The following is a 12,321-nucleotide window of genomic DNA, read 5'->3' as shown; positions in this document are numbered from 1 at the left end:
TCTATTTCAACAGCTGTGTCAAGCAGCTGATCAGCTGCACTTTCCCAAAATGCGCACAGCTTTGAAGACCTCTGGAAGTCTGGACCACTAATGATAGACTAAGAGGTCCCCTAACACTGAGAGCATGAAGCATGCTCAGTCATAGAAGTGTGATGCTTCAGGAAAGTTGGGAGACCAGTCTTCTGGATGAGAAGTCTAATACTCACTGAAGAGATCGAAGGCAAAGCACAGAAGAGCATGTAGGAAATCAGCCACAGGAATCCAAGCTTCACCTGCGCTGCTGGCAGAGGAATGCTAACCGAGAAAGCCATCATCTTGAAAGATGATGATGAAACAGCTGACCAGAGGCTAAAACAGGGTAGCCATCAAGAGGACCAGAATAGTGTCTCTGACAAAGGGATATGTTCTGCCTGATCCCTTAAAATGACAAACTGTAGGTGAAAAAAGACAGAAACCTTAGCTAAGCAGCCAGTCATGGCAAAGGACTGCCAAGTGGGTCCTGACCAAAGCTAAGGGACACTTCAACTTCCTGATATCTAAAAGCAGGTATCAGGAAGTAATTGATTTCAAAGCAGGGATGGAACAATGAATGCACTAAGCAGAAAACCTGCTTATTTTAGCCAGTCCTATTTGCTAACTTAAGCAGTGACCACTGCAGAAGAGCAGCATCCCTGTTAGGAGAAGCAGCGTTCTCAGACTGTGACAGAGCATGTGTGAGAACTCAGAAGCAGATTCATAAAAGCAGCAGAGATCTTATAGGCCACTGAAAAACGTTATGGAATCTAAACAGCCCTGGTTGCATTGATGCTTATTAATTCTTCCTACAGGTCCTGCAAAGGAGGAGGTTGGCCCATACAGAGATCCTCAGGGATTGAGAGCTGCATGAAGGCACAAGCTCTGACCAGAGAGGGGTCTTGAGACAGAGCAGATGAAAGCTTGAGTTATGCTACGAAAACTACCGGTGCCAACAAGATCAATCTGGTAGCAGAGAAAAGGACAGTACATGGTTATGCCGTCTTTTCTTGATCTTCACTAGGCAAGATGCCTCTGGAATGACTTGTGCAGTGCAAGGACAAATGCCTAATCTGTCTGTAGTGATTCTCGTGTCCAAGAGGCATTGGTTTCAGAAGTACAGTTAACAGAAGACAAAGAGGAATTTGGTTCCCAGGATACTGATTTCTTTGACGATCTACCCCTGGAGTCTTTGGTATCACTGAGGACAGAGTCAAACTGCCAACCTTGGATCCCCACAATCACAAATTCTCAGCTCAGAATAAATTCTAGAGCTTACACTATTACCCTTCTTTTTGTAATTTATGACGGTGACAGGCAGAACACTTCTTCCTAACAGCTAGTCCTTCTGGGCTGCAAAGTCACCCTGTGTGTTGCCAAGGCAATTTTCACAAGTCACACATAAGAAAGACTTGGGGCAGGGAAATCACTGAGGAAAGTAGTTCAGAAAGGAGCTAAACCTGCCATACAAGTGGAAGTTTTGCCAGTGAAGAGTTCCATCTTAACATGGTGAGTGGGAAGAAATGACTACAGACATGCTGTTTTACATGCCACAGACCAATCAGGAAGAGAAGAAGAGCAGGTTTTCCTTCATAGTCTCAAGCTAGCATGTACAAACATACCCACAACTAGAAACTATGCATGGACTTAAAGAAAGACAAATAGTCCTAATTTCTAGGAATTGAGTTTTATGAATGGGAAGATTTTAAACTCAGACATCTCCACTGTGAAATAAATGTCTCTGAGATATGTCTTTATCTGATCACTGCCATGCTGAAGGAGTCAGAAATCCAGACAAAGGTATCTAATACCACCACTATTATGCTGCAACTGAGTCATACAAGGTATCCTATGTAAAATGAATACAAATTTAGACAGACCAGGTTTGATAGCTTCTCATATTTAAACTAGAGGCACAAAAAGGTGTGAAATCTACCACTTCACAGCAGAGTCCTCTGTGCTGTGTAGCTTAGTTCTTCTAACATGAGAGTCTTTGTTGCCTCTGGAGTACAAACATTAAGCAGCTGAATCAAGATGAACATCTCAGGGAAGAAGCTGAACTATGCTTTTTGAATGCTTCCAAATGATGGAGAAACAAAGCTTGAGAAAAAGGATGCTGAATTTACACTTTTTCAAGTCTTCAAGGCTCAACTAGACAAAGCCACAGCCAACCTGATATCATGTTGGTGACAGTCCCACTTTGACTGGGAGGTTAGATTAGAGACTGCCGTCAGTCCCCTTCCACCAACATGTCTATCAACTCTACCTTTCTTGGATGTGCAAGAGAAGAGGACCTTTCTGGGAAAGATGTGAGGTATGCAATCACTGTGATGTCCTTGCTATACAGGGTAGGAAAGTCTGGAGCCGCAAGCTGGCTTGCGGCCAGTTGGGGAGAAGAGAATTTTAAGCTGAAGGACATCCTGACATAAATCACTGTTCATAGATGAGACCACTAATTGCACAACAAAACCTCTGGAAGTTAACCTAGCAGAAAGGACCAAGGCACAGCCTGAACTCCTTTCTGTTGTGTCTCTGCTTACCTGAATATAGCTTCCTTCTTGCCTCTGGCTGAATGCTAGTGTGCTGAGAATGTAGAAAAGCTTACGGATCTGGCATGGATTCAGTTTCTGTGTAGAGTCTAAAATGGTCTGTAAGAGAGAAGCCACAAACTAGCTCAGATATATCAAGAATCCCTTTCCCATGTTCCAAATAATACACCAATTGTCAACCACAGGGAAGCCAATTACATTTACCTTTTTTGTACAGGCAGGGAAAAGCTACATTCAAATTAAATAAGCATAAATGCAGAACTATTGCTCTGGCCTCAATTACTGCAGTTAATTTTATCAGAGGCTGAATGGGAAGAACAATCTGGCTGCCATAAGCATTTTGGGAGGGCTCCAATCCCATTAGTGACAGCTATTTATCTTCTATGACAAGTTTGGTCACAGCATTCAAAGTATTTGAGGAAATTAACATTACGGGGTTTTTGCCAATATTTCCATTACGAGCCCTGTAACAGTCAAGTTGTTAACAACTGAGAAGTGGAATTTTCTGTGCTGGCTGGCATTCTCAGGATATTTCTTCTTCCAGTGCTTCAGTGAAAAACAGTCCAACTGTTTCCCAGAGCCACGCTAGCTTTCCTACCACTGACATGACATTTTGCTGGCATTATTTTTCTCCTACTACTGGCCAACTTCAAGCAGGATTGAAACGAGGTGTCATGTTTGACAGGATTAGATAAGCACTTTTGCATCCCTCAAGACAATTACTCAGTTTTAAGATTAAAAAATAACTGTTCGGGGAGATGATTTGTGCTAAGATCTGCATGCTCTCTCTGTGCTGGAGAGGCTCCAGCTCAGTGTCAAATATGCCAGGCATCTGGAGCTCTACAGATCTTTCTACAGGTAACTGGCTAATGTCTCAACCACCTCTGAGATGCATGCCAAACATGGTACACTGCCAGACCTCGAGGTCTGGCCAGAGCATTGATTAATGTGTCACACATACAAGCTTTGGTAATGTATCAAAGAACAGCCCATAGAATCCATAATCTGTAAATGATCTGCCAGCACAAGAACAAGCAAAAAAGGTCAGGAGAAAGGTCGACAGGTCTCAGCAGACTGCTGTGGGCAAGTCCTCCTCATGGCACTTCTGACAACGCATTCAATTATGAGCAGGTGTTTTAGGTTGTCTCTTTCAAGGACTACTTTCAACCCTGAGTCCTTATCACATCCTCCCACTGCCAGGAGGCAAGTGAGTCCTATTTCTTCCTGTTATACCCATCGTACGTGTGACAGATTGCATTGCAAATTCTTATGGAAGATCTTAATGCCTTTTTAGCATATTTTAAGCCAGTAATTTAAATTTAACACTCAACCAGCTAAACAGTAAAAAGTATATAGCTTTCCCCCAGCGTGTACTTGAACTACAGGATCCACCGACACCAACTGGGCATCAAAAAAGTCAGAGGGGTGGGGGGAATACACATACCCATACTCTTCAAGGGCTCTTAAACACAGGATGTCCTTAAGCTACAAATCACCACAGGCTGAGGAGTGTTCAAGAAAAGTATTGCTACATGCTTGCCTTGCTGTTTTTCTCATCCCTCAATCTCCACTTTTACTACTTTTGGAAACAGGCAGCTGGGCAGGCCTGACCCTGCTTGTCACTCTTAGGAGTTAAGAACCCATTTTATTCTCCCCATTGAGTACTTTCTTCTTTTAAATTTTAGAACATAAGTCTTTTCCCCATCCCTGCCAGGAGTTTTGTTTTAGGATTCAAATACTGGTTAAAGCACTGTCAGTCTTTCAATGTGGTAGAACAGCCAGTCCACAAAGGGGGAAGGTTTTTGCCAAGTATTTGGAACAGCTGATGTTAATAAAGAGAGCATTTTCCTACCGTCATAGGTGTCATTCCACGCCTGCAATTTAAGCATTCTCCAGTTACAGGGAAGGGTAACTTTTTTCTTTGTCTATCTCAAATTCCCCTGTCAAAAAAATCATACAGTCCTATCTTACAGCTCACCCCTTCATAGTAGATACCTTTCACTTCTGACCACTGCATTTCTCAAGACAGACAGCTTTACAGGTATGAGTTGTTCCATTACCTCTATTTCTGAAAAGTACTGACCTATTCTGGATCTGGGGCAAATCAGTGTGAGGGTACTGAAATGTAGTATGCTCCCAAAAATATTCATACCTTCACAAAGGTGACACAGCGCATCATAAGGGATGTGTGCAGTGTCACCAAATCAGTGAGCACATCCAGAGAAATGTCCAGTTCTGTCTCATTTCCACTGCAGATGTGAGTCACCAAAGCAGTCACAACCTCCTGAGAAAAAAGCCCCCAGAGAAACCATAGTGAACGTCAACAGAAAAATGTCTGCCCTGTTCTGCTCCTATAGAATATGTTGATCAAGTACAGACAATCATCCTGAAACTCAACCATATTATTCTAAGTCCCTTCTCACTTTGCTCCTTAATTCTTGATATCCACAATATTCTTTCTCCTTTTAGAACTGAATAAGATTCAGGCACAAGATCCCACAATTCCATAAAGGAGCTCTTCACCAAATTTTTACTGGCTGCTTGCTAACACTGCTGCAGGTTCTGCTCTTTGCCACCAACACGTATGATGATAAAAATCTACTCTATTTTCTTAGATGCTCAAAACACTGCACCTTACCCAGGAATACCTTGCCTCTAACTTCCGCAGTTCCAGTGTCTTAATAATCTCTATCACCAGCAGCTCAAAATGGACATTTTTATTTCAAAAATCTTTATATGGCCTTACTTCAGCTGACTTTTGGACAGGGATCTCTCTCCACTCCCATCCACTGTCTGTGGCTTTGGGTCTTTTCTATGTCACTAACTGCTAATACAGCCATCTTCTTCTGAAATTCTTAACATCTCAAAATATTACTAGACTCATTAGCTTGTTGCAGATGACATTATATGCCTACACATCTCAGGTTTTTCCCAGTTGCTTCTTTGTCTATTTGTTAAGTTTGCTGTAATAAGCAATGCAGATACGATGCTGGAAACAGTCTTAATTATAAACACACTGTGCCCAAAAAAGTGCAAATATATTCAAAAGCTTGTGCAGAGCTGTCTTCAATCCGCAAATTTTCTGATATCAGCATGTCTCAGAGCTGAAAGTCTAGTCTGTGACTATTTCAGAGCATGCAGAAGGAGTCCAAGTTGGTCAGAGCTCTGAGGGAAATCTGTGTAAACTTTTTCATCACAGTAAGTTATGCAAGGAAAGGGAAAAAAAGTTTCAATACAATCTATAACAATAGCTTTTTAAATAGAGGATGCTCAAAGTGACTAGGTAAAACAGAACAGGAATATGGATTGATGAACAAATCTCGTCCGTGATCCTGGGGGCCAGTCCTGACTTCCTGGCTAGATCTCAGTCAACTTGTTTGCTTTCTGAATTGCAGCAAACCCAGCACAGTCCCCTCTACTCCAAACCTATTTTTTGTTCTGTCACTTCTGAGGCCTGTTTACCCCCTGCTCCTCCCAGCTGTCTCTCTGCTTGAGTCACTTGCTACCAGAGTCTTGCTGTGACTGTTACCCATCTTCTGCTTGGCCTACTCTACAGCATAGACCTCTCTCCAAAGGCTTCCAACTGTCTCAAATCCTTTCCCCTTAAAGGATCATGACATACATTCTAGAACAAAGTGCAAACACAAATAAAACAGGTGTCATCCATCACACTATACCTGCTGGCAGTAAGAGTCAAAGGCTGCAAAAGCTTGTTTGTACATGCAGCTGCCAAAGGAGACAATGGCTGGGTGTGCAGAGTGCAGAAACGTCTGAGCAAGTGCTAGGATTGAAGGGAAGAAGTCTTTGATAACCTGAAATACAGACATCATGAAAGAGGAGATTATTGCTGCTTGTTTTCAACACGCTTAGTTCTCTAAATAAAGAATGTGCTACAGCTTATTCTGAAAGCTTTGTCTAGTTTAGTAGGTGCTTTCCTGCCTTCTCCGACAGCCCCCTCTCGCACAAACGGGCAACAAGAGCAGATAAGGCACACCGACCTTCTCCACACACAGGATTTACAGACTGGTTAAGAAGCCAACCTGCAAAGCTGCAAAGCTCACAGCAGCATATCCCTTATGGGTGACACCAGGGAACTCACATCACAGCAACGTACCACTAAATAAAAGCCCCAGGACAGACACACTCTTGGACTTACTTTAACAGAAGGACTCCGCTACATCAAAATACTCAGAAAAATCTAAGTTAACCTTTAAAGTTAGCTTAATCACACAGAGCTCCTTTAAACAACAAGCTCTTTTTCGGATGTAAAGTGGCCTAATTTACTTTATCTTAACTTATTCTGGAAGGGAGTTAAACTAAAACTGAATTAAACCCACTTATATTCAGAATAAAAAGTGCCTACTTAAGGCATTATCATAGTTCAATTAATTAATTTTAAATTCGTAACTCGGTGTTTCTTACCTGCCCTCTACCTCCGACAGCAGCACTGTGTCATTTTTCGTTGATCTTTTCAGTTTTCTCATAGTAAATGGTAATTTACCTTACATTACAAACATATGCCCAATATATACACATGTATTTAGACCTAGAAACCATTACACTTGAAAAACGGTGCACGTAACATGTGAACTTCTAAAAATACTGTGGGAGACAACAGCATGTCTGGAACACACAGTAGAGATCTTGGGCTAGACCACATCTCTTAGGCTAAGAGGTTTTGCAGCAAAATAAAGAGCCCATACAATTCTGAGGAAAGCTCATCTCTCAAAAATACCCATGTGACAGTTACAACAGAGGACATGTGCCTTGGGAGATTGATCTGGGACCAAAAATTAAAAAACAGAAGTAAGTGTACATTACAGGAATGGTATAAATAATGCAGCACAGGGTTAAATCATCATCTGACAACATCTTTGAGAGAGGTAGAAGAGTGAGTCCCAAAGCAGAATCAGCACTGACCATTGAATGATTTTGGAAGGCATTCTGCATCAGCTGTTCTGGCATGCAGCCCATTCGAATTTTGCTCCTCAATACTTTCTCAGTTTGCTTCCTGTTCTTGGTGTTTGTAGAATGGATTAGCAGCAAAACTATCAGATCCAGAACCTTTTTGAGGAAATAACCACCAATCATTATGCTGAAAAGATATTAAACAGTCCAGACAACTACACCCTTTGAAATCAAAACTGAGAAGAAAATCAAGACCTCAAAAAGCCCTGACAGCCACAACTACAGAAAAACCTCATCAGTCCAACAGGACAGAATTAAATCAGGATAACTCTGTCCCTTGACATTTGGAAGGGATGAACTAAGAGTTACAAAGAAAATGGAGAGCTGTTATACTAGGAACAAACCAAATACCAAAAGAACCACCCATGCAACGTCACTGGCAGTTTCTGCTTCAACTAGAAAAATCTTTTAATCTACAACCATGAAGAAAGCCCTTGAAAACACCAACAGAAGAGGACACTCCCAGAGACAAGTGCAGAGTCAGAAGTATTACCTTATGGTCAGATACAGACATGCTGTTCTCAATAGCCTAAGAGCAAAAAACCAAGAAAGCTGTTATGTTAGAGAACGATACTATATTCCAAAACCAAATCAAAAAAGGCAGACACCAAAAGAAATACTGCTTACAGATTTGTCTCCTCTACAACAGGACAACTATCAAAGCCAGCAAACTGGATCTTGCCAAGAGCCAAGAATCCAGACAGCGCTCAAAAAAACAGCACAAAAATTCAGCTTGAATGAGGATGTTCTCAAATAACATCAGGCTTGAAAAAGGAACTAAGGTATGAGCAATGAAAGGCTGAGAACAAGACACAGTCTCATCATTTACACTAAAATGTAATTTAAAATTAAATTTAGCCCAATACCAGCCAATATTGAATTCTTGCTAGACATTTTCAAGCACCTTAAGGCTTCACACAGCTCAGTCCCAACATAAAGGTATACAATTTTGCTCTCTTGCAGACAGAAAAAAACTAAGATTATTTTTTCCAAAACGCTCTCATAAACGTGCAGAACCAGGCTTATCCTGCGTTTCAAGATTTGGAGTCTATGCAGTGGAGCCCAGTGACCATCCTGCAAGCACTGTGAAATCGGTAACTGAGGAAGAAAGCAGACTCCTGACAAAGCACTGCTGATTTGGAACACAGAATGAAATCTGCATTAGCAAAGTGAAGGGCTAACATTTGTCTTTTGATATCACATTTGATTACAAGAAAAGCTCAGGCTCAACCTAGGAGTCCAATTAAATAAGGAAACAAGGACTGAAGCATCTTACCTTAATCCAAGCTTCAGAGACATCTTTCTGAAATCTCACAGCCAACTTGATCACATCAAAAAGTAGCTTCACACAGTTTTGGCTGGTGGTTACTTGGCTCATGGAAGAACTGTAAGCGATCAGAAAGGAGGAGACTCAGTCATAGTAAATACTGTAGTAAAAGGACAAGGCAGCCTAGCAGTCACAGCAGTTACTTAAAGCAGCCATTCTCTAGAGGGAATGCTCTGGCAAGGATAGAGAGTTTCAGAAAAGGGTGGAAGCAGAGGCTGCAGAATCAACCAAAGACATACTGGAGGGAACTTAAAACAGATGAACTAGCAGCAACATTATTATAAATGGAGCTGCATACCCCCATGCAGACATGCATGCAGATGGCTTAAAAGGAACTACATGCATGGCAGGGGAAGCCAGCTCCACAAGGATTGACAAATGTGTTATATTAAAACCAAGCAGGAAGGAATAAAGATGTCAGCACCTTTACTTGGGATAAATTAGGCTCATGTATGTAACCATGTGTGCCAGAGAGACCAGATAAAGAAGAGCCGAAGTTCTCTTGTCCCATCTTACTCTTGGAGAATCATGTAAAATCAGCTCAAGTACCTTGCCTGGACTTGGCTTTTAAGCTTCTTCTGGGAACTTAGGATCTGCAGGGGCAGAACACACGATGACAGGTCCAGGTTCTTACGAAGATCAGAAATCACCTGTAAAACACAAATCCTGGCACAAATCACTATGATGTATGAGGAAAGAAAAGGCTGAGGAAAAGAAAACACAATCTCACAGAATAACCTTAAAATTACAGATCAAAACCTCATGTATTTGTAAAGACTTATAAGCATTGAACCAAGCTCAAACTTTTTTTTTAATACTTAGAAAGTGAACCAGCCACACTTCGCTCTTCACTGTCATGCACACACATGCAGAAAGCAGAAGAGGATTTCTTAAGAGTTACTCCATGAAATTCCCACCTATAACTGCTGTATGTTGCTGTGAACTAGTTTTATCCTGTTCAGCAGCAGTGCAAGATATATGACAGCCACAGGAATTCTGGGACATGTGAATTTACCGATTTAACTGCTGTCGAATTGTAGTGGATCAGCACAGACTGGTTGCATGTTATGCACATGCTGTTTTCACAGTGGTCTCCCTGAAAGATTTAGGCAGATCACAATCCACATCTGGCTTAGGCTGAGGCTTTCTCCAAGTATGAAAAAACAGCATGTTCAATAGTTCAGCAAGGCTGGCTTGACAAAGCACGTCTGGTTCATTTTAAAAATATTCTATTTCCTTAAACAAAGCAACTTGAAAAACTGAGGAAGCTTACATCTTAGAATGAAAACAGCCCTCCAACAGGAGAACCACTCTTGTAGGGATGTTTCCAAAACATGATTTAGAACAGAACTCAGTGGCGATAACAAGAAGAGAATTACCAAGTTGCAGTCCCAGGTCTGTTGAATACTGCTGGAATTTAAAACCCTTAGAAGGTCTGTACAGTGCAAAATTCTTAGATAAAATTCAAAGGCTTAAAGTTGCCACCTAACCACAGTTTTTCAGTCTAAGAGTTTAACTCCAGACAATTTGACTGCTTTCAGTTCTTTAAGATGTTTACACCAAAAAAAAAAATATCTAAGAACAAATGAGAAAAATCTGCAATAGCCAGCAGAAAGGAGGAGGTTTCAATTCTCATGCCTGAAAGCAGAACCAAATCCATGTCAAAGGACAGATATAGTTTCTACGTGTGCTTTGATCCTTGACAATATTAAAAAATTTTACTTGAAAACATTAAAGCATACATCTCTGTGTGTGAAGCAACTGCTCTCTGTTAAAACACGCACTGGATTAGACGACTTACTGGTCTTTAGTATAGAGAAAACACTGTACCTCTACTGCGTCTGCTGCCTTGACATTATGGAGGATGAATTTTACTACTACAGGCAAATCCTCCAGTTTTACAGAAGGCACAATGGTCATGGCAGACTGCCGCACCTGAGGAGAAAGCAATACTGGATCAGCTGTAAGACTATGGTTCGCAGAAACATAGTTATGTTAATGGGAATGAATCTTTGGAGGCTTATAGTCCAGCCTTCTGCTTAGAGCAGGAATATTGTCAGTACTAGATCAGGCTGGCCTTGGCTTTGCTAACTGAGTCTTGAAGATACCCAAGGATGGAGGAAACACCCCAAGCCCTGCCACCTCTTTGCTAATTTACGTCAGTGCCGTAGACCCTAACTCATTTTTCCAAATGCCCAGTCTGAACCTCCTAGGCTGTAATTTGTGGCCATTGCCCCTTATCATATCACCTGGCACTGCCAAGAGCTTTGCTCCATCATTTTTTAACTGGCTTTCAAAAAGGAAAAGCGTGGAAGAGATGTAGCCTGTTATGCACCACAGGCCTTTGGGGACTATGTAAAATAGTATCTAATGCACTGAAATGAACCAATTTCATTCTATTCATAAGAAGCCTAACTGCAAGAAGTGCAACAATTCAGCACATCCAGAAGACCCAAGGCACAACATCTTGTCTCCTTTATCATTATTCTGCAGAGAAAAACTATGACCATGCAATGATTCAATCACCATTCTGCCTCTACTTAGAATATAGCAGTCTAGTTTGGTCACTGTACCTCAAAAAAAGAAAGAGTGACGATAAGCAGTTTTAAGATGGGCAGTAAACATTTACTGCAGCAGGACAAAGTGCTTTTACATTTGCTAAGAAAGCTGTGTTTGAAATTTCTGAATGCATACTTAACAGTCAGAAAACTTCCCTCTGCTCTGCACTGAACCCCTCACGCATATTTCCAAAACAGTTTTAGTTTCTCTGACTCCTTTCCAATTTCAGCTATCTCAGGACTTTTTAAGGCCTATAGGAGTCAGATTTGGCAAAATACTTTGAATGACCAAACATTTCTAGCTCTCATATTGCCAAGCAGGGGCTGGGTTCTGCTCAACTGCTCAGTAGAAGCTCTTACCTCAGCCAGAAGGCCTGCATCAAGATCCAGACGAGAAAGGGCATCCAGGATTGGAACTGTTAGCCGTCTGCCCTGTTTTAGTAAGCAGCTGATACACAAGGAAAAGACAACAAATGATCCTCTTTAATAGAACCATGAACGGATCTTTAGTGAATTGTATGATTCCAGTAGTTTTTGTGGTCACTGCAAAAAAATCTCTGAAACTGACCACAAAATACGCCACTGGCTTTATGGAAAACTTGTTCCCTAAATCATCACTCCTCTCTGAACACACTGAATTGTGATTCTGTGGCTGCTGCTTAGAAGCAGATATGAACAATCTATCTTCTTCAAATCTTGTAAAAACAGGGAACATGGACAAAGAGCTGGTACAACATGGACAAAGGGCTGGTAAAACATGGACAAAGGGCTGGTAAAACATGGACAAAGGGCTGGTACAACCCTCAAGCAAGAACTTGAAAATTGGAAGGTCCTGGGATCACCATAAATAGAAAAAAATAGTGAGATTGCTGGATATGATTTAACCACACACATCACTTGAGCCTGA

The 12,321-nt window shown here is 41.4% G+C and overlaps 1 protein-coding gene across 1 annotated transcript in view; it reads right to left on the bottom strand.

Annotated features, from left to right (window-relative positions):
• FANCD2 (FA complementation group D2) overlaps positions 1–12,321 on the bottom strand; it is a 53,300-nt gene that overhangs the window by 31,638 nt on the left and 9,341 nt on the right. Inside the window, exons 9-17 of the mRNA XM_059823470.1 lie at positions 11,775–11,862; positions 10,687–10,791; positions 9,406–9,506; positions 8,806–8,914; positions 8,023–8,058; positions 7,482–7,625; positions 6,239–6,373; positions 4,714–4,845; positions 2,553–2,660 (exon numbers count right to left, since the gene is read on the bottom strand). Coding sequence (XP_059679453.1) covers positions 2,553–2,660; positions 4,714–4,845; positions 6,239–6,373; positions 7,482–7,625; positions 8,023–8,058; positions 8,806–8,914; positions 9,406–9,506; positions 10,687–10,791; positions 11,775–11,862 — 958 coding nt within the window. The remainder of the gene's footprint in view (positions 1–2,552; positions 2,661–4,713; positions 4,846–6,238; positions 6,374–7,481; positions 7,626–8,022; positions 8,059–8,805; positions 8,915–9,405; positions 9,507–10,686; positions 10,792–11,774; positions 11,863–12,321) is intronic.

The sequence above is a fragment of the Gavia stellata genome, chromosome 12, assembly GCF_030936135.1.
Source record: "Gavia stellata isolate bGavSte3 chromosome 12, bGavSte3.hap2, whole genome shotgun sequence".
Taxonomy (NCBI): domain Eukaryota; kingdom Metazoa; phylum Chordata; class Aves; order Gaviiformes; family Gaviidae; genus Gavia; species Gavia stellata.
The sequence above is the reverse complement of the archived record's forward strand: the minus strand, read 5'-3'. Positions and strand labels throughout refer to the sequence as shown.